Source organism: Cynocephalus volans, chromosome 7 (assembly GCF_027409185.1).
Source record: "Cynocephalus volans isolate mCynVol1 chromosome 7, mCynVol1.pri, whole genome shotgun sequence".
NCBI classification, from domain to species: domain Eukaryota; kingdom Metazoa; phylum Chordata; class Mammalia; order Dermoptera; family Cynocephalidae; genus Cynocephalus; species Cynocephalus volans.
In genome coordinates this window covers 124,922,252-124,945,537 of record NC_084466.1, presented here as the reverse complement: position 1 = coordinate 124,945,537, position 23,286 = coordinate 124,922,252, and the positions used below count along the sequence as shown (strand labels likewise).

Sequence of the window (23,286 nt, the reverse complement as noted above, 5' to 3'; positions counted from 1 at the left end):
CTTAACTGCTGTGGTGCATGGTTTGGTTTCAAGGTATCCTTGAGCCCCTCAAAGACACTCAAAGTGGAATCACTTCTACAATACTGATTCCATTTCTGAGGCTGCTTGATATAAATTAAAATGGTTGGGACTAGCTTTGTTCTCTAAATCTGAACTCCCTTAACCTCTGTTGTCATTTAAAAAAACATGAACCATAGTAGATCATGCTTTCTTATATTTCAAGTTTGTAGGGAAGAATTGATGTAAAAAAATTAGAGAATTGATATAAAGATGTTTTTATAGTGTAAAAGTGATGTCTAAACCTAAGAAGTAATTATCATCTTTGATACTCTGGTCAGAATTCTCTCTCTCAAATCTCATGAGTTTAGAGAATTATTATACAGATTGAGTATCCTTTATCTGAAATCTTGGGGCCAGAAGTGTTTCAAATTTTGGAATTTTTCTGATTTGGAATATTTGCATATACATAATGAGATATGTTAGGGATGGGTCCCTGGTTTAAATATTAAATTCATTTATATTTTATACTCACCTTATACACATATAGGCTGAGGGTAACATAGTACAATATTTTTAATAATTTTCTTCATGAAACAAAGTTGTGACTACAACTGGTCACGTGAGGTCAGGTGTGGAATTTTTGACCTGTGGCATCATGTTGGCACTCAAAAATTTTCCCTTTTTGGCTCGGTATACAGTATACGTCTTCATTAATTTTTTTTTTTTTTTTTTTACTTAACAAATTACTGTTTTTCCTTTTAGGTCTGCGATAATTTTCCACCTCTCATTGACTATTTACCAGGGACTCATAACACATTACTTAAAAATATTGCTTATACAAAAAGTTATGTTTTGGAGAAAGTAAAAGAACACCAAGAATCGCTGGACATTAACAATCCTCGAGACTATATTGATTGTTTCCTGATCAAAATGGAGCAGGTAAAATGTTAATAACAACTCAGTTATTTAATTGCTCACGCATTTTGTGGTTCATTGAATAGTTCTGTGTTTACTAGGGATGCTTAAATGGTCAGACCGGTTATGATTGACAAGTATTTTAAGTACATATTGTGTGCATGAATCTTCACTAAGCATCATGCAAAACAGGAAATTAATTTGCTAAATAATTAGAATACATTAACTCCATTCTTTTTTATTTTTGGTGGCTGGCCCATTCAGGGATCTGAACCCATGACCTTGGTGTTATAAGGTTGTGTTCTGACCAACTGAGCTAACTGGCCATCCACATTAACTCTGTTCTTTAAATAAAAATAATCTGCTTGAGGAGATACAGAATACAGATCACAGGTGAAATAGAAACAGCTACAACAAGTTGGAAAATGCAAAATATATTACCATAATATGGAGTTGGACAAGATCAATGCATGCGTAGTGAGGGAGAATGGACAAGAATGACTTAACCTAGGTGGGCTTTCTGCATGTCTGCCAGATTGAAATAAACCTTAAAACATTTGCAGGAGGGATACTAGAGGGATTTTCAGAGGGTTTGAGTGTTATCTGTAGAGAAGTAGAGGTGTGTGTCAGGAAAAAGTAGATAGATGGAAGAGAGAAGCTTTAATTGAGTGTAAACTAAAATGATTTTACACAGGAATGTAGTCCGGAGGATGGTGATCTGTAAGTATGTATCCTGTTATCACTGCATCATTTATTTATTTATTTTATTTTATTTGAACTTCCCAACATACATTGAGGTTGATTTTTGTGTCTCTTTACCTGTTCCTTTTTCCCCTGTTCCTCGCTTCCTACCCCCCGCCCCACTACATCATGTCTGCTCACTTGTTGTAACAAGTTCAAGGAATTGTTGTGATGGTTCTGCCTTCTTCCCCAACTCCACCCTTTATTTGTTTATATTTTGTTTATTTATTTATTTTTAGCTCCCACAAATAAGTGAGAACATGTGGGATTTCTCTTTCTGTGCCTGACTTGTTTCACTTATGTAATTTTCTCTAAGTCCATCCATGTTGTTGCAAATGGCAGTCTCTCATTCTTTTTATAGCAGAGTAGTATTCCATTGTCAAGATATACCACATTTTCCTTATCCACTAATCTGATGATGGACATTTGGGCTGGTTCCAACTCTTGGCTATTGTAAATAGTGTTGCAATAAACGTGGGAGTACAGGTATCCCTTCAGCATGATGATTTCCATTCCTCTGGATATATTCCCAGCAGTGGAATATGGGGATATTCCCAGCTGGGTCATATGGTAGATCTATTGGTGATTGTTTGAGGAACCTCCATATCATTATCCATAAAGGCTGTACTATTTTGCAGTCCCACTAACAGTGTATGAGAGTTCCTTTTTCTCTGCAATCTCACATGCATTTATCATTCTCAGTCGTCAGGATATTAGCAATCATAAATGGAGTGAGGTAGTATCTCAAAGTGGTTTTGATTTGCATTTCCCAAATGCTGAGCAATGTTGAGCATTTTTTCATGTGTCTGTTGGACATTCGTATATCTTCCTTTGAGAAATGCCTATTAGGCTTCTTTGCCCATTTCTCAATTTGGTCATTTGTTTTTTTGCTGTAAAGTTGTTTTGAGTTTCTTGTATGTTCTGGATACTAATCCTTTGTCAGATGTATATTTTGCAAATATTTTCTCCCACTGTGTTCGTTGTCTTTTCACTCTGTTGATTGTTTGTGTTTCTTTTATTGTTTGTTTGCTTTTGCTTTGCAGAAGCTTTTTAGTTTGATAGAATCCCATTTCTTTATTTTTCCTTTGATGCCTGTGTTTTGGGAGTCATATTCATGAAGTCTGCACTAATTCTTACCTCGTGGAGTGTTTCCCCTATGTTTTCTTAAAGGAGTTGTATTGTTTCAGGATGTGTACTTAATTCTCTTAAACCCATTTTGCGTTGATTTGGGTATATGGTGAGAGGTACGGGTCTAGATTTATTCTCCTACATATGAATATCCAGTTTTCCCAGCACCATTTGCTGAAGAGGCAGTCTCTTCCCCAGTGTGTAGACTTGGAGCCTTTGTCAAATTCAGATGGCTGTAGGTGTGTGGGTTGATTTCTGAGTTCTCTATTCTATTCCATTGATTTGTGTGTCTGCTTTTATGCCAGTACCGTGCTGCTTTGGTTCTTATACCTTTGTAGTATACTTTAAAGTCAGGTAGTGTTATGCCTCCAGCTTTATTATTTATTTATTTATTTATTTATTTATTTATTTATTTATTTATTTTTTGCTCAGGATTACTTCGGCTATGCATGGTCTTTTGTTGTTCCATATAAATGTCCGGATAGTTTTTTCCATTTCTGAGAAAAATGTCATTGGAATTTTGATGGGGATTACATTGAATCTGTAGATGACTTTGGGTAATATGGACATTTTCACAATGTTGATTCTTCTGATCCAAGAGCTTGGGATATCTTTCCTTTCTCTTGTGTCCTCTTTAATGTCTCTCAACAGTGGTTTGTAATTGTCTTTGTAGAGATTTTTCACATCCTTGGTTAACATTATTCCTAAGTATTTTATTTTTTTGGTGGCTATTGTAAATGGGCTAGCATTCCTGATTTCCTTTTCAGCATGTTCACTGTTGGAGTATAGAAATGCTACTGATTGGGCCGAGCCCGTGGCACACTCTGGAGAGTGCGGCACTGGGAGTGCAGCGACGCTCTCGCCGCGGGTTCGGATCCTATATAGGACTGGCCGGTACACTCACTGGCTGAGTGCCGGTCACGAAAAAGACAAAAAAAAAAAAAAAAAAAAAAAAAGAAATGCTACTGATTTTTGTGTGTTGATTTTGTAACCTGAAACTTGGCTGAATTAATTTATCAACTCTAAGGTGTATAGGACCATGTCATACACAAACAGGAACAGTTTGGCTTCATCTTTTCCAATCTGGATGTTCTTTATTTCCTTCTCTTCTCTGATAGCTCTCGCTAGGCTTCCAACACTATGTTGAGTAGGAGTGGTGAGAGTGGACATCCTTGTCCAGTCCCATTCAGGATGATACCGTCAGAGGGCTTAACATAAATGGCTTTAATTTTGTTGAGATACTTTCCATCTATACCTAAGTTCTATGATTCTTTACCATAAACGAATGTTGAACTTTGTCAAAGGCCTTTTCAGCGTCTATAGAGATGATCATATGGTTTTTGTCTTTGCTTTTTTGATGTGGTGTATCACATTTATTGATTTGCATATGTTGAAACAACCTTGCATACCTGGGATGAATCCCATTTGATCATGGTGTATAATTTTGTGTGTGTGTTGCTGTATTCTGTTACCTAGTATTTTATTGAGGATTTCCGCATCCAAATTCATCAATGATATTGGCCTGTAGTTTTCTATTTTTGATGTATCTTTGGTTTTGGTATCAGGGTGATGTTTTCCTCAAAGAATGAGTTTGGGAGAAGAGCTTCTGTTTCAATCTTTTTAAATAGTTTGTAGAGAATTGGTATCAATTCCTCTTTGAAGTTTCACTAGAACCCTGTGGTGAACCCATCTGGTCCTAAGCTTTTCTTTGTTGGAAGCCTTCTGATAACAGCTTCAATCTCTTTTATTGTTATTGGTCTGTTTAGATTTTCTATATCTTCTTGGCTCAGTTTTCATAGTTTGTGTGTGTCCAGAATTTTATCCATTTCCTCCAGATTTTCAAATTTGTTGGCTAATAGCTGCTTATAGTAGTCTCTAATGATTCCTTGCATTTCTGAGGTATTAGTTGTAATGTCACCTTTTTCATTTCCAAATTTTCTTATTTGCGTCTTCTCTCTTCTTAGCCTTACTAGTAGTTTGTCAATTTTATTTATCTTTTCAAAAACCCAATTTTTTTGTTCCATTGATCTTTTGTATCATTTTTCAGGTTTTTATTTCATTTAGTTCTGCTCTGACCATAATTATTTCTATCTATCTACTAATTTTGGGTTTGGATTGTTCTTGTTTTTCTAGTTCTTTAAGGTGAAGTGTTAGGTTGTTTATTTGCCGTCTTTCCACTCTTCTGAAGTAAGCATTTAATGTGATAAATCTCTCCCTTAGTCCTGCTTTTGCAGTATCCCACTGGTTTTGGCATGATGTGTGATTATTTTCATTAGTCTCAAGAAACTTTTTGATTTCCTGTTTAATTTCTTCGTGGACCCATATGTCATTAAGTAGAATATTGTTTAATTTCCTTGTGTTTGTATAGTTTCCAGAGTTTCTTTTCTTGTTGATCTCTAATTTTAATAAATTGTGATCTGAAAAAAACACATGGAATAATTCCAATTATTTTGAATTTGTTGGGATCACTGCATCATTTATTGAAAAGGTTATTTTTCCCATTCAGTTGTCTTGACACCCTTGTAAAAATCAATTAAATAGAAATGTGAGGGTTCGTTTGTGGGCTGTCATTTCTACTCCGTTCATCAATGAATGTCCTTATGTCAATAGTATATTGTCTAGAATTCTTAATTACTGCAGCTTTGCATCACATATCAAATCGAGGAGTATGAGTTCTTCAACTTTTTTTTTTTCATTGAAACACAGTTGATTATACTGGGTTCTTTTTATTAAAACACAGTTGATTGTATTGCATACTCTGTGGGGTACAGAGCTGAATATGAATACCCATGCCTCAAGACCCCAGCAGGGCACCAGGGTGGTGGCAGCAGCTCACCTACTTGCGGCTGGGTTCGGCTTCCCCTGGCTCCAAGCCTCAGGGCTCTGCTGGGGCCCCAAGGCGCTGGTGGCAGTTCACCTAGTCACGGCTGGATTGGCTTCCACCAGCTCCATACCTCAGGGCCCCAGTGGGTCCAAGGGTAGTGGTAGCAGCTCACCAGTTGTGGTTGTGTTTACCTTCACCTGGTTCCATGCCTGATTCTAAGACGTTCTTGGGGAGCAGCTTAGGGAGAAGGGGAGAGGCAAAGGGGAAGGAAAATAGGATGGGAAGTGGAGGAAGGAGGGGGGAGCATTTCTGAGGTCCATAGCAACCCCTCATTCTAACACAGGAGAGCAAAGAGCTTCCAGCAGTGTGGCTCAGACATTGCTGAGCTGGTTGAGGATGCTGGGTGGTCATGACTGAAGCCCTTTGACCCCTGCTGCGCTGGCTCAGGGGCCTGAGGTGGTTACTGCAGCAGCTCAGTTGTCAAAGTGTGCTGAATGCAGATGTCGGGGTGGTGTGGCTGAGGCCCTAGGCCCTCTCCACTCCCTGGCTTGTGAGCGTGGGGGGCTTCCAGTCCTTCTAGGTTTTAAAGGTGTTCTTTGGTGGTGTTAGACCTTTACTAGTTAATATCAGAACTTTGTCTCTGGTCTGTGGGTATTTTGTTTTGTCTTTCAGTTCTGTGTTGGATTATTCACTCTTCCTACCACTTTAATTCTGCACTGGTACGAATTTGTTGTCCTTTGCTTACTTCTAAAATGGGGGAACTTCCTGTGGGGACCAGCACTTGAGCCATGTAGTTGAGCCAAGCTATGCTGCTTCATTGCTGCTAATTCCATGCGGAAGGCTTTTTGTGCAGCTCAAGTTTTAATTGTTGACCTTGTGTGTACTTCCAGATCTTATGAGGTCTGGTACACCTGGGTTGTGTGGTAACTCTGGTCTGGGCCTGAGTCTTTTCAGCAAACTGCACCCCCTGTTGGTCAGTATTTTTGACCGGTCTCCACTGAGTGCACCTTCCCTGATTGGAGGACAGATCCGCTTTCCATGCTGTTCCCCAGTATCCCACGGGGGGCCCATCTCCTTCACCACCTGCACTCAAACACTTCCCATGTACAGACCATGTGCCGGTCTCTTGTGATGAGTCACTGGTCTCTGAATGGCTCCTTTTTTCTTTTGTCTTTGGAACCTCACTTCTATGTTTGTGCAGAGGAAGCCTTTTAGTGTTCTTGCTAGCCTGGGGACCACCAAAGCCCTCTTCCCCCTGCCGCTTCCAAGCAACTTCATAGGAAGGGCAAATCTGCGGATTTTGCCAGCTCCTGCTTCATGAGCTCACCAGCTCCAGACTTGAAGTGGCTGGGGATTGTAATGGTGGGAGGAATCCTTTCTTTCTTTCATTGTGGCTTCTCCTGTCTTCATGAATTCCATAGGACTCTCCTCCTCTTTCCCTCCCTCCCTTCTTCCTTGGCTGTCATTGCTTCTTTAATATTTGTAAATTGGTTGATTTAAAGGAGAGAGTAATGATGGTGACCTTCTATTCCACAATCTTGATGAGAATCTCAGTGTCTTTTTAATCATAGCCAGTCTACCGGGGCTGAGGGAGCACCTCCATGTGATTTTGATTTGCTTTTCCCCCTACTGAGTGCTGTTGAACATTTTTCATGTGTCTGTTGGCCATTTGTATATCTTCCTTTGAGAAATGCCTATTCAGCTCCTTTGCCTATTTTTCACTTGGGTTATTTGGTTTTTTGCTGTTAAGTTGTAGGGTTCCTCGTATATTCTGGATATTAATCCTTTGTCAGATGCATAGTTTGCAAATATTTTCTCCCACTCTGTAGGTTTTCTTTTCACTTTGTTCATTGTTTCTTTTGCTGTGCAGAACATTTTTAGTTTGGTTTAACCCCATTTGTTTATTTTTCCCTTTGCTGCCTGTACTTTTGGGGTCATATTCATAATGTCTTTGCCAATCCTACTTCCTGAAGTGTTTCCCTGTTTTTTTCTTTTAGGAGTATTATAGTTTCAAGTCTTATATTTGTCTTTAACCCATTTTGAGTTGTTTTTGATATTTGGAGAGAAGTACAGGTCTAGTTTCATTCTTCTACTTATGGATGTCCAGTTTCCCCAACATCATTTATTGAAGAGGCAATCTTTTCCCCCAATGTATGTTCTTCTTTCCTTTGTCAAAGATCATTTGGCTGTAAGTGTATGGGTTGATTTCTGGATTCTCTATTATTTTTCATTGATCCAAGTGTTTGTATGCCAGTACTGTGCTATTTTAGTTACTATAACATTGTAGTACAATTTGAACTCAGGCAGTGTTATGCCTCTGACTTTATTTTCTTTGCATAGGATCGCATTGTCTACTCGGGGTCTTTCGTTATTCCCTATGAATGTTCAGATTATTTTTTGCATTTCTATTAAGAATGTCAATGGTATTTTAATGGAGAATGTGTTGAATGTGTTGATCTCTTTGGGTAGTATGGATATTTTCACAATGTTAATTCTTCCAATCCAAGAGAGTGGAATGTCTTTCCATCTTTTTGTGTCCTCTTTATTTTCTTTCAACAGTTATTTGCTCTTGTTGTACAGATCTTTCACCCACTAGGTTAATGTTATATCTAGGTATTTTATTTGTGGGATGACTATTGTAAATGGCCTAGTTTCCTGATTTCTTTTTCTAGTAATTTGTTGTTGGAGTACAAAAACACTACTGATTTTGTGTGTTGGTTTCTTGTCCTGCAACTTTACTGAAATCACTTATCAAATCTAACACTTTTTGTTGTTGTTGTTGTTGTTTTTAGTAGAGTCTTTAACCTTTTCAATATATAGGATCATGTCACCTGCAAACAGAGACAATTTGACTTCCTCTTTTCCAGTCCAGATGCCCTTTTATTTCTTTCTCTTCCCTGATTGAATGGGCTAGTACTTCTAATATTATGTTAAAGAGGATATGTGAGAGTGGGCATCATTTTCTTCTTCTTGTTAAGAGGAAAAGCGTTAGCTATTCAGGATGATACTGGTGCTGGCTTTGTCACATATAGCTTCTATTGTGTTGAGATAATTATGTTCTACACCTAATTTGCCGAGAGAGTCTTTCTCATGAAAGGATGTTGAATTTTATCAAGCATTTTTTCTGTGTCTATTGAGAGAATTGTATGATTTTTGTCCCTGATTGTGTTGACATGCTGTATCACATTTATTTACCTGCATATGTTGAACCATCCTTGCATCCCTGGGATGAATCCCACTTGATCACGATGTATAATCTTTTAAAGTGTTGCTGTATTCTGTTTGCTAAAATTTCATTGAGGATTTTTGTGTCTATGTTCATCAAAGATATTGACGTGTATTTTTCCTTTTCTTGTTATATCTTTGGTTTTGGTATCAGGGTAATGCTGGCCTCAAAGAATGAGTTTGGGAAAGAGACATTTGCTTCTATCTTTTGGAATAGTTAGAAGAGAATTGGTATTAATTCTTCTTTAAATGGTTTGTAGAATTCAGCAGTAAAGACATTTGGTCCTGGGCTTTCTTTGTCGGGAGACTGCTGATTACTGCTTCATTCTTGTTGCTTGTTTTTATTCGTCTGTTCAGGTTCTCTATTTCTTCTTGGTTCAGTCTTGGTAATTTGTGTGTGTCCCGAAATTTACCCATTTCTTTCAGACTTTCAAATTTGTTGGCATATAGTTGTTTATAATAGTCTCTAATGATTCTTTACATTTCTGTGGTTTCAGTTGTAATGTCTCCTTTTTCATTTCAATATTCATTATTTGCATGTTTTCTCTTCTTTTTTCAGTTAGCCTAGGTAATTTTGTCTATTTTGTTTATCTTCTCAAAAAACAAAATTTTATTTTTTCATCTTTTATATCATTTTTAGATCTCTGTTTCATTTAGTTCTGCTCTGATCTTAATTATTTCTTTCCATCTACTAATTACAGGATTGGATTGTTCTTGTTATTTTAGTTCTTTTAGGGGTAGCATGAGGCTGCTTATTTAAAATCTTTCTATTCTTTTTCTAAATTTATTTTTTGAATTGAATCATAATCGATTATACACATTTATAGGGTACAGAGATGACTATCAGGGTTTGTGTACAGTATATGGTGATCAAATCAATATTCTTAGCATGTTCATGATTACAATTCACAATTATTCTTTGTGTTCCTTACACAATTACTCCTTAACCCAGATCACTGTCCCCCTTTCCCACCTCTAGTAACCATACTTCTCTTCTCTCCTTCTTAATGTACACCACTTTATTGTGGTCTTCCTTTCCTTTCCCTCCCTCCCTTCTTCCTTCCTTTCTTTCTTTCTTCCTTTCTTTACTCCCAATTATGTATGAGGAAATGTGGTATTTCTCTTTCTGCACATGGTCTATTTCACTTCACATAATTTTCTCCAGGCTTATCCATATTGTTACAAATGGCAGGCTTTCATTCTTTTTTATGGCTGAGTAGTATTCCATTTTGTATATATACCACATTTTCCTTATCCATTCATCCATTGATGGACATTAAGTTTGCTTCCATATCTTGACTACTGTAAATAGAGCTGTGATGAGCATTCTTTTAATGTAAACATATATTGCAATAAACTTCCCTCTTAATACTGCTTTTGCAGTACTAAGGTTTTGGTAAGATGTCTTTGTTTTCATAAATATCAAGAAATGTATTGATATCCTGTTTTATTTCTTCTTGGACCTATATGCCATTCAGAAGCATGTTGTTTAATATCCTTGTGTATGTATAGTTTCCAGAATTTCACTTGTTATTGATTTCTAGTTTTAATCCATTGTGGTCTGAGTAGACACTTGATATGATTTCAATTTCTAAAAACATTTTTGAGACATGATTTGTGACCTAAAATTTGGTCGACACTAGAAAATATTCCATGTAGTGATGAGAAGAATGTATTTTCTGTACGTGTTGGATGAGATGTTCTGTGGATATCTGCCAAGTTCAATTGATCTAAAGTGTAGTTTAAATCCTGTGTTTCTCTGTGCTTTGTTGCCTAGATGATCTGTCCTTTGTTGAGAGAGGGGTGTTAAGTTCCCCAACTATTAATGTATTGGGGTATATCTCTTTCCTTAGTTCTAATAGGGTTCACCTTATATATCTGGGTGTTCCAATGTTTAGTGCACATATATTTAAGAATGTTATGTCTTCTTGCTTGATAGATCCCTTTACATAGTGGTCTTCTTGGTCTCTCATTATAGGTTTTTTTAAAAAATTCTATTTTGTCTGATATAAAAATAACTACTCCTGCTTGTTTTTGATTTCGATTTGCATGTTATATCTTTTTACATCTCTTTATAGTCTGTGTTTTTACAGGTTAGATGAGTCTCTTCAAGACAACATGTAGTTGGGACTAGCTTTTTAATCCAATCAGCCATTCTGTGTCTTCTGTGTGGAGAATTTAATCCATTTACATTTAGGGTTGTTACTGAGAGATTTTGTGTTTCTCCTGGCATTTTATCAATTTTCACTTATGTGTTTCAAATATCTCCTGTTTCTTTCTTTCCCCATTATTGTTTGTCTTATGGTGTGTGTTGGGTTATGGAATTGGAAAGATGTATTTTCTTTCTCTTTCTCATTTGCATTTTTGCTCTACCAGTGGGTTTTGTTCCTTCTTGTATATTCATGGTAGTGATTCCTGTTTTTGTATTTGCAGAGCTAGGGCTGGAGCTCACAGTCCCCTCAGGCCTGTTTTCTGGACTGAGTCACAAACCCTTCACATGCAGGTCTATGATCTAGGTATCAGGAAAAGGTCCTTGGAGCCATGGGTGAAGAAATAATAGGCTTTATTTTAGATGCGAGCTCTGCTTACCAACAGTTCTGAGCTGCTGCCTCACACACTGAAGAGCACACAAAAATAACAACAAGCAAAAGTATACATGGGCACACATGTGCACTAACTCTACTCCCACATAACTTGTTTACAAAGGATATGCTGCAGCACACACAGCCAGACCTGAGGTGAGAGGGCCTGACTAAACTACTCTATTTTCCTCACAATCCACCCCTTCTGGGTCCCTTACCATACAATCTATGCCATCAGAATCTTCCACAATGTTCCCTTTGCAAGGATAAATGACCCTTACATCCATATAAGCTATTGTCTGTTCAATATGCCTTAAGGCTTGAACTTAAGTAGTTTTGTCCTTTCAACTCTTAGCTGCACATGTCCAGTTAGTAGTCATCATTGATGTGATTTTCCGTGGGAATCCTGTAGTCATACTGATTTGAAGTTCAATGCATATTCAGTAGACCAACACATTGATCACATGACTCTGGTGCAGTGCCTGCAGCCAGAACTCTATGGGCAAAAAGACAGAAGGGTTATTGGTACCAATAGGGGAATTTCTCACCCCTCTGGTAAGATACATGCCAGCTTACCATCCTGAGAAAGGATGGTTGCAGGAGCAGGTAACTTACTTGGTTTATGATAACATACATTATCCACTAACACTGTTTGTGGATAATGTATGTTATCTGTAGGTTGTACATGTAACAGTATAGGGGAATTCATAATTGGCCATAATGAAAATACAAATGTGCCTTTTGGAATTGAGCACTTATATGCTCCAGGACATGTTAACTTTACTTGAGGAGGTCAGGTATCTGTCACCCAAGGTGAAACTTGAATTTTTTCTTCTAATTCTTTCCCTTGAGGCCATATTAGGCTTACCCAGCATATATGGGGGGGGGCTTCTATTTTTCAAGGCCATTTTCATTATACTGTCTGTTCCTGTTGCAAACAGGTTGGGGCTGGTAGGAGAATATTTCCATTCTTGCCATAACCTGGCTTCAAAAGCATATGTTTAATAGTGACTTACAGTTGTATAGGTGTTGCAGCCCTATTCAATAGAGCTTCCACAGGAAAGGACCTGCCCTTGTGGGGTCTCTCATTTAGAATCCTGACTGTTGGCCATAACCATCATGTCCACCCATTCAGGGATAGGGGTTGGGAAGATACCTTAGTCTTTTTTTTAAAAGTCCATTGTACCGTTCAATCATTCCCACTGCCGAGGGATGATATGGCAAATGTAATCCACTGAATGGACAACTGGGAGGCCCACCTCTGAACCCCATGTCCAGTAAAGTGGGTTCCATTATCACTCTCTATGACTACAGGCTGGCCATACATGGCAGTAAGGCTATTCAATGTGTTCACAGTGTTTACGTAGTCTAGGGTTTTATAAGAACATACAAAGAGAAGACCAGTAGCCATATGAACAGCTTTGAAGATGTATCTGAAATTCTCTGACCTGGCAGTGGTCCAACAAATCCACTCACCATCGAGTCACAGACACCCTTCCTCAAGTTATTTGCCTATTTGTATGGTGCACCCACCAGGGGTGTGGACTCTTGAGCACATACTGGACAAACACAACAGGCATTCACATCTTCCCATTTTATAGGCAAGGCCCATCTTTGAGGAACCATGCACATGGTCTTGCTGCCAGCATGCTGCATTCATCGATGTAACCACTGGGCATATCAGTAGCTGGGGCTATCTCCAGCCATCTTACCTTAGCCAAGGCATCAGCTTCATCATTTCCTGGACTGGCTAAGGGGAAGTGTCCTGAGACATGGAAAAGAGTTGCTTCTTTTTCATGTCCCAGTTCCATTAACCCTTGCCACATGGCTTGTCCCCACAGGGGTTGGTGGCCTACCATCCACCACTGGTATTTGAAAGTCGAGACCCAAAGGGCTATACTTTTATGCACAGCCCAGCTCTCAGTACAGATGGTTAATGGCCCAGGCTCATTTTTTATCACCATCCATACTACTCTCAATTCAGCCCATTGACTGATTTGCCCTGTGCCATTTTCCTACTACATGGTATCTGTTTAGGGATGTTTTAGGTATCTGTTTTAGCAACACCTGTCCACAATGCTGAGGGTGCCATGCTAGAGCCATCTGTATACCAAACTTGCTCTGTGTGATAGGGCCCTGTCCCTCATGGAAAGGTGTAGCCTCCATCTCCATGGGTAAGGGTTTTGCCAAAGTATCCTCCATAACCTCTACTGGTCCTAGCACAATTTGCAACTCTTTGGACAGAGGACTCATTGACACAGTGCTTCTTTGTTCTATATATGCTCCCCATTCAGACAGAGTGGGAGTCTGAGCTATGCCCACTTTAGAGTTGGTTGCCCATGTGCACAGCCATCCTAGTATGGGGTAAGTCATCCTTACTAGGACTTTGGCAGTTCCTGTGATAGCTTCAGTGGCCATCAAGGCAGGATATAAAGCTGCTGTTTTTTTATTAGAGAATAATGCACTTCAGCACCCTTCCAGAGCTGAGACCAGAACCCTATAGGTGTTTGGAATCAGTCTTGTCTCTGCCACAAATCTCATCCTAACCCTTCTTGGACTATATGTATGTCTAATTCAAAAGGCTTAGTGGGATCAGCCACTTGTAAAGCCTGTACTTGCTGTATTGCCCTTTTTATAGCCTGGTAAGCCTGTCCTACTTCCTCAGTCTGATCCCAGAGGACTCCTTTCTTTGTTAATGCATACAGTGAGCATGCCATTTGGGCCATATGGGGTACAAAAGCTCTCTAATACCCCAAAAGTCCCAAATATGTCTGTAGCTGTGCTATAGTTGTGCATCGAGGGTATGCCTGCATCTTGTCTATAATAGCTTCTGAGATGACTCTCATCTTACCCAACCAGACCACTCCTAGGAATTTGATTGAAAGCTCAGGTCCTTGCACTTTGGCTGTGTTCATGGCCCACCCACATTGGTCCAAAAGACTTAGCAGCGTTGGAGCTGCCTGGGATAAATCTGCAAGAGAATCAGAGGTTAGTAACATGTCATCAATGTAGTGAAACATTGTAACCATGCTGGATTTAGTCCACTTGGCTAGGTCCCCAGTCACTAAACCATGACCGATGGTTGGGCTAAGCAGATAACCTTGGGGCAATACTTGAATGATCCACTGCGTTCCTTCCCAGTTGGAGGCAAACTGATCTTGGCTATAAGCTGAGATTGGAATAGAGAGAAAAAACCATTTGCAAGGTCCAATAATAGTGATAAGTTCCCAGCTGAGTCATCAGCTGATCCATCAAGTCATGAACTGAAGGCACAGCTGCATGCAAAGGAGGCACTACTTTGTTTAGTTCTCGGTGGTCTACAATCATTCTCCAGGTACAATCAAGTTTTTGTCACTGGCCATACCAGAACATTAAAAGGCCATGAGCCGGACAAATAATGCCAACTTTCTCTAACTCCAGTATAGTGGCACCTATCTCTGCATGTCCTCCCACTAGGCGATACTGCTTTACATTAACTACACCCTTTGGCTTGGGTAACACCTGTGGGTCATGTTTAGCATGTCTCCGTAACACAGGCTTCACTGTCTGTATACACAGGCTTCACTGTCTGTATCCACAGTCAAAACTCTACAAATATTGTTTGCAGGTGCAAACCATAAAGAACCTCCAAGATGTATTCAGATAGTGGGGATATGTATATACAGTGTATATATGAAGGGGCAATCATCCTATGCCCAATGGCAGTGACAGAGCTGTAACTTCAGTAGCATGTCCTCCATAACTATCTATGTGAACTGTGTCCCCTGGAAACTTTGTTTATCATTCATCTGTTGATGGACAATTTGTATTATTTCTGTGTTTTGGCTCTTATAAATAATGCTGCTATGAACATTTGTGTACAAGCTTCTTCATGGAATTGTTTCCATTTTTCTTGGGTACATTTTGGGGTCATATGGTAATTTTATGTTTCTCTGTTTGAGAAACTGCTAAACTTTTCTACAGTGAATGCACCATTTTATATTCACACAAACAATGTAAAAGTGTTCTTATTATTTCACATAATTGACAACACTTTTGATTTTGTAAGTTTTTGTGTATATTAAAGCCATCCTAGTCAGCGTAAAGTGTTATCTCATTGCAATTTTGACTTGCATATTCTTAGTTGTTAGTGATATTGAACATCTTTTCCTGTGCAGTTTCCCATTTGTGTACCTTTGGAGAAAAGTTGGGAAGTTGAGTCTTTTCTCTCCATTTAGTTTCCTCCTTTTAGTGGATCAGCTTTCACAATTGAGTATGACTTAACTTCACAAGTTTCATAAATGTGCTTTATCATGAATTTGAGGACTGGCTTTTCCATTTCTGCAAAACTGGCTACTGGAATTTTGATAGTGAGTGCACTTAATCTTTAAGTTGCTTTAGGGTGTATTGCCATACTAACAATATTACATGTTCTGATCCTTGATCATGGGATGGTTTTCCATTTATTATGATATTCCTAATGTTTTTTAGCATCATTTAATAATTGTCAGTTTCTGAGTCTTTTACTTCCTTCATTATAGATTCTTAGGTGTTTTAAACTTTTGGATGATATTGTAAATATAGTTAATTTTAATTCATTTTCACATTGTTCACAGTTGTTGTATAGACACACAAGTGATTTTTGTGTTGATCTTGTATGCTGAAATTATGCTGAAATAATTTATTAGCTCTCGTTATTTTTATTGTGGATTGTGGGGTGTTGTCTATATAGAATCCTGTTAGCCTAAATAGACATAGTTTTACTTCTTCCTTTCCTACTTAAATGTTTTCTATTTCTTTATTGCTCTGGCTAGGACTTGCAGTACTATGTTGAATAGAAGTGGTGACATTGACAGCCTTGGTTGTTTCCCCCTGATTTTAGTGGATTAGCTTTCAGAAATGAGAATAATTTAGCTTTGGAAGTTTTATAAATGTGTTTTATCATGATAGGGAAGTTCCACTGTATTTATCGTGTTCCGAGTGTTTTTATCATAAAGCGTTTTGAATTTTGTCAAATGCTTTTTCTGCATCGATTAAGATACTAATGTAGTTTTTTTCCTTCACTCTAATAATATGGCTATTGTACTGATTGATTTTCTTTCTTTCTTTCTTTTTTTTTTTTTTTTTTTTTTTTTAGTGGCCGGTTGGTACAGGTATCTGAACCCTTGACCTTGGAGTTACAACTCCACATTCTAACCAATTGAGCTAACTGGCTAGCCCTGAGTAATTTTCTTGTTGAACCATCCTAGCATTTCCAGGAATAACACCACTTGGTTTTCATATATAATCTTTTTTTTAAATTTTAAAATTTTGGCAAAATATGCATAACATAAAAGTTGCTATATTCACCATTTTATGTGTACAGTTTAATGGTATTAAGCACATTCACATTTTTGGGCTACCACAACCACTATTTATCTCCAGAACTCTTATTACCTTGAAGAGTGGAAACTCTGTACCCGTTAAACAATTACTTCACATTTCTCCCTCCTTTAACCCCTGGCAAGCACCATTCTACTTTCTATTTTTATAAATTTGAATAGTCTAGGTATCTCATAAAAATGGACTCTTACAGTATTCGTCCTTTTGGGACTGGATTTTTTAACTTAGCATAATGTCCTCATGGTTCATTTATGTTGTAGCATGTGTCAGAAATTCTTCCCATTTTAAGGGTGAATAATATTCCGTTGTATGTATATACTACGCATCTATTGATAGACACTGGGGTTACTTCTACCTTGTGGCTATTGTAAATAATGCCACTATGAACATGGCTGTACATATACCTCTTTGAAACTCTGCTTTTAGTTCTTTGGGGTATATACTCAGATGTAGAATTTGCTGAATTATATGGTAATTCTATTTTTAACTTTTTGAAGAACTGCCACTCTGTTTTGCACGCACAGTGGCTACACGATTTTACATGTGCACCAACAGAACACAAGGGTTTTGATTTCCTCACCAACACTTGTTATTTTCTGTCTTTTCTTTTTTAATAGAAGCTCTGCTAATGGGTCAGGTGGTATCTCACTATGGTTTTGATTTGTATTTCCCTAATGGTTAGTGACATTCAGCATTTTTTTCAGGTGCTCATTCACCATTTGTATACTTCTATTCAAGTCCTGTGCCCATTTAAGAACCAGATTGTATAGGTTTCTGTGCGTGTATGTGTGTGTAATACTTTGAATGTGCTGTTGGACTTGGTTTACTAATATTTTGTTGAGAATTTTGCATCTATATTCATAACAGATGCTGGTCTTATTTTGTAGCATCTTTATCTGGCTTTTGTGTCAGGGTAGCATCGTAGAGTGTGTTAGAATGTATTCTCTCCTCTTCTATTTTTTTAAAGAATTGAGTAAGATTAATTTTAATTCTTTCTTAATTTTTTGGTAGAATCCACCAGTGAAGTCATTTTGTTCTTTACCTTTTTGGGGAATTTCTGATTTCTAATTCAACGTCTTTGCTTGTTGTGTGTTCTCATTTTCTATTGCACCTTGAGTCAGTTTTGATAATTTGTGTGTTTCTGGGATGTCTTCCATTTATCTAGATTATCTAATTTGTTGGTGCACAACTGTTTATCGTATTCTCTTATAATCTTTTTTATTTCTGTAAAATCAGTAGTAATATCTCTGCTTTCATTTCCAATTTTTGTTCTTGGTGTCTTCTCTCTTTCTTTTACTTAGCCAGTATAGCTAATGGTTTGTCAATTTTGTCAGTCTTTTTGAAGAACCAATATTTGGTTTTACAAATTCTTTTTGTGTTTGTTTTTGTGTTCCCTTTTTCATTTATCTCTGCTTCCTTCTGTGGGGTTGGAGTTTAATTCATTGTTCTTTTTCTAGTTCCTATGTTCTAAAGTTTGTTCTTTATTGGAGCTGTTTCTTTTTTAATAGAGATGTTTATAGCTATAAATTTTGCTCCTAGAGCCTCTTTTGTCACGTAACATTATTTTGGTATATTAAGTTTTTATTTCCATTATCTCTCAGTATTTTATAATTTTCCCAGTGATTTCTTCCGTAACCATTGGTTGTTCAAATGATTGTTTTTCAGTGTCCAATTTTCTTCTCTTATTGATTTCTAGGTTCATTTCATTGTGGTTAGAGAAAATAGTTTGTATGATTTTGATCTTTTCAAATTTGGTGAGAATTGTTTATGACCTAACATGTGGTCTATCTTGGAGAAAGTTCTATGTGCACTTGAGAAGAATGTTTATTCTACTGTTGTTGAGTAAAGTGTTCTGTATATGTCTGTTAGCATAGTTAATATTTAGTGTTGTTCAAGACTTCTATTTCTTTATCAATCTTCTGTCTAGATGGTCTATCCATTATTGAAAGTTGGGTATTGGAGTCTCTCATTATTATTGTAGAACTGTCTATTTGCTCCTTTAATTCTGTCAATGTCTGTTTTATATAATTTGGGGTTCTTTGAGTGAGGTAAATACATTATAAATTTATATATTCTTGATGAATTCACTTTTTTCTCATATAGAACAGTCTTATTTGCTTCTTTTAACAACTTTTGCTTAAATTCCATTTTGTCTGATATTAGTATAGCCATCCCAGCTCTCTTTGGTTACAATCTGTATGGGAAGTTGTTTTCTAGTCTTTCACTTTCAGTATATATGTGTCTTTGGGTATAAAGTGAGTCTCCTGTAGATAGCATAAAGTGTTTTTTAAAATCCATTTTTTCAGTATCTGCATTACAAATGGCAAGTTCATTTTATTTACAGTTAAAGTGATTAGCCATATTAAAAAATTACTTCTCCTGTAATGCTATCTTTCCATATGCCTAACATCTTTTTTGTTCAATTCCTCCAGTATTGCCTTATTCTTTGCTTAATCATTTTTTCTAATGAAATGTTTTGATTCACTTTTGATTTCTACCTCTGTATATTTTTAAGTTTTATTCTTAATAGTAACCATGTGGATTACCGTTAACATCTTATATATCTTATACTGATTTGATGTAAATCACCACGTTGAAGGGATACCTGCACTCCTATGTTTATTGCAACTCTATTTCCAATAGCGAAGAATTGGAACCGACCTAAATGTCCATTTATTGATGAGCGAGTAAGGGAAAGGTGGCAGATATACACAATGGAATACTACTCAGCCATAAAAAGAATGAAATTCTATCATTTGAACCAACAGAGATGAACTTAGCAATGATTATGTTAAATGAAATAATTCAGGCACAGAAAGAGAAATACCACATGTCCTCACTCACAAGTAGGAGTTAAAAAATGAACACATCAACAAAAAAAGAAAGATACAACAATCACAATAATTCATTGAACTTTCAAAATGAGAGAACTGAACCAAGGCCACCAGATGTGGGAAATGGGAAGGGAGAGGGAGGTTGGTGAGAAATTGGCAAAGGCCACAGAAAATGACTACATTGTATAATGTTGAATGTACTAATTATCCTGATTACATATAATTATCACACATTGCACACTGGTACTCATATTCAGTGCTCTACCCCAGATATATGTACAATCAATTCTGTTTCAATAATAATAAAGAATAATTTACTGGTTTGAATTTATATAAAATTGATACCAAATTCATTTCAAATTGTATACATTAGCTATGATCTCATCATACGCCATTCCCCCTTTGTGTTGTTGTTTCAAATTACATACTTATACATTGTGTGTCATACATTTTAATCATAGATTTATAATTATTGTTGTAAATCATATAGAAACAAAAAAGAGGGTTAATACAAATATATAGTAATATTAGCTTTTACATACACTTATATAATTACTCAACAGAGATATTTATATTACTATTGCTTTGATTTATTGTTTACTGGCTTTTTTTAATCAGCCTGAAAGCTAAGTCTTTTTTAGCATTTTTGAAGGTGAGCTCTACTAGTGAAGAACTGTGTTAGCTTTTTGAAAAATCCTGAAATGTCTTAATTTTTCCTTTATTGTGTAAAGATAGTTTTGAAAGAAATACAATCTTTAGTTTTCTGGTTTTTTCTGTCAGCGCTTTAAATATATTCTTCCCCTGATTTCTGGCCTTCATAGTTTCTGATTAAAACTCAGCTATTAATTTTATTGAGGATCCTTGTACAGGTTGAGTAACTTCTCTCGCTGCACTCCACATCCTCCCTTTATCTCTGGTTTTCAACACTTTAGTTAAAATATGCCTTTGTATGAGTCTCTTTGGTTTTATCCTCTTTGGATTGTATTGAGCTTGAAGATATATACCTTCAGATCTTTTATCAAATTTAGAAAGTTTTTAGCCATTATTTCTTCTAATATTTTTCTCCTCTTTTTCTGACTCCACTCTCTAGTGCTTCTGCAACGTGTATGTTGATACACATGATGGACTTCCATAGGTCCTTTAGGCTTTGTTCATTTTTTTGTTTGTTTTTCTTAATGCTACTGAAACTGGGTAATTTCTGTTGTCCTATTCTCATGTTTGCTATTTGTTACTTCTGTTTGCTCTAGTCTGCTGTTGAACCCCTTTAGTAAATTTTTTTCTTTCAGCTATTGTATATTTAGCTCCAGAATTTCCATTTGGTTTCGTTTCATAATTTCTTTCTCATTGTTGAAATTCCTGGCTTTGTAATTCGGTATTCTCCCAATAACTTTAGTTCCTTGTACATGGTTTCTTCCAATATTCTGAGGATATTTAAGACATTTATTAAAGGTTTTATCTTGTAAGTCAAATTTCTGGGCTTCTTTAGAGATGATTTCTACCAAATTCTTCTTTTTTATCTTTTAATAGGCCATAGTACTTGTTTGTTTTGTTTCTACGTTTGCTTCTTGGTAGCTCTGTACTTTTTAAAGAACTCAAAATTTAGTATATAGTAATATGTCATGTCAACTCTGAATATAAGATTTTTTTTTTTTTTTTACTTCCAGCAATTACTGTTGTTCCTTGATGAAGGCTCCAGTCATCACTTTATTTAGTGACTTTTTCAAACTATTTTTGTATCTTTTGTTATGTATAATCACTTGAATCTCTTTTCTGCTACCTCTGCAGTCAATCAGTGACCTGACACAAATTTCCTTAAGTTCCTGGATCCAATAGCAAAATAACAGAACAGAAGTCATTCTGTTTCTTTAAATTCCCAAATCCAATGACACTGGGGAAATTGCTTTAGCCCATGGGGATTGTGTCAGCCCATCAGCAATCAAAAGACACGATGCTGATGTTTGAAGGAAAAAAATGTTTCTCTTTTTTTGGATTGTGATTTTTTAAAAATTTTATTGTAACAAAGTTGATTGTACATATCTGTGGTGTACAGAATTGAGCATCAATACTCGTGTGCAATATGTGATGCTCACATCAAAATAATTATTATATTCAGTAATATACACTATCATTGCTATTTGTGGCCCTTTACCCATTTGAAGGAAAAGGTTTCTAATGCCCAGTCTAGCATCAGCAATCTGCTCAGCAACATAGTACACTATACCACCAAACTTCCCACCACAGAGGAATGTTAGCCTCTATACAAGATGTCTAATTTACTGAAATTTACCTCTTTCTTCATCAAACATTCCTTAGATGCTGCAAGTGTTTGACTAGACTCCAGACTCGCCAAATAATTTCTTCATACAGATTGTGCAAGGTCACTGGTTGTTTTTGTGGAGGAACTCATTGCTGAACTTCCTGATTTACCATTTTTGTGACATTACTCTCATAATGCCATCATAACATTAGGATTTCCGTCTGTGACATCAAATGTATTTCCATTTATTTAGGTTTTATTTATTTCTTTCAACATTATTGTATATAGTCTTGTTTAATTATGATAGGTTATGTGCATGTAACCCCTAAATCTCCAAATGCCCTTCAACAGATGGAAATATTATTATTGGTTTGTGAGTGCACTACTTCTCTTCTGATTTAAGAGTAATTTGAACTTGATGAGCTTAGAATACTGTGTGAAGCCGACATTACTGTGGAAAATGACCTTCTTTGTCTTGCAAGGGTATGTGTTGAGAGGGGTTAGTTAATCTTCATGGTGCTGATTAAATAACATTAGACGTGTCATAGTCACCTGTAGATTATAAAAGCATTATTAATTTAATGCTGGCCTACAGACTCGTTAGAAAATAATATTTTTTGAATATAAATGATCCTCTGTAGTTTATGTTTAAAATTGCCCCCTTGTTGTCACTTCTGTGTCATATCATCTTTTCAATTCTAAACCAAACTTTCTTATCCTTGTCATGGCTTTCTCTCACCCAAATTTCTATTCATGGGAACTCCATTCATTAGTCACTCAGCCTAAATATCTGCATTACTCCTACAATTTCCTTTATCCCTTATGGGCAGTTAGCACCTCAAACTCTCTGTCTTCATGGCAGTAATGACTCTTTAATTTGTATATCCTATTTATTCCTGCATTTGTTCCCTGTACCAAGTTGCCCAATTTCTCCCATCTGGACTACTGGTAGTAATGCTGGCCCCATCTTGTCTTTGTGACCCCAATCTCTTTTCCTATAATTCATTCTAGATTATGCTTCCATTTTAGCTTTAGCACAATTTCAATTTCATGATGAGTCTGCAGGCAATATTGAATTTATGTCAATTTTTGACAGAAGAAGAGAGTTCACCTTCTAATTTCAGGTTTATAACATCTGTATGCTGTGACCTTAATTTACCCATTTTGATTAATTAAGATTGTGTTTGCTTCCAAATAAGAGAAAATCTGGTTAATAATGGTTTAAATAAATGGTGGGTTTATTTATTTCAAAGAGAAGGATTTTCATGGTGGGCCAATGTACGGATAACATGTTAGCCCTGAAGTATCAGAGAGTCAGGTGCCTTCCATTTTTATTCACCATATTTGGTATGTAGGCTTCATTTCTTTGGTTAAATCCTCACATCCCAAGATGATGTCCACTTTACCTCCTCCTTCGCA

The 23,286-nt window shown here is 36.7% G+C and overlaps 1 protein-coding gene across 3 annotated transcripts in view; it reads left to right on the top strand.

The window, feature by feature from the left end:
• The window catches only part of LOC134382649 (cytochrome P450 2C9-like), a 45,895-nt gene that overhangs the window by 5,396 nt on the left and 17,213 nt on the right, over nt 1–23,286 (top strand). For 2 of the 3 annotated variants that reach the window (XM_063103368.1, XM_063103370.1), the window contains one exon: nt 763–939. The exons of the other annotated variant lie outside the window; for it this stretch is intronic. In XM_063103368.1, the coding sequence (XP_062959438.1) occupies nt 763–939 (177 nt within the window). The remainder of the gene's footprint in view (nt 1–762; nt 940–23,286) is intronic. 3 annotated transcript variants of the gene reach the window in all.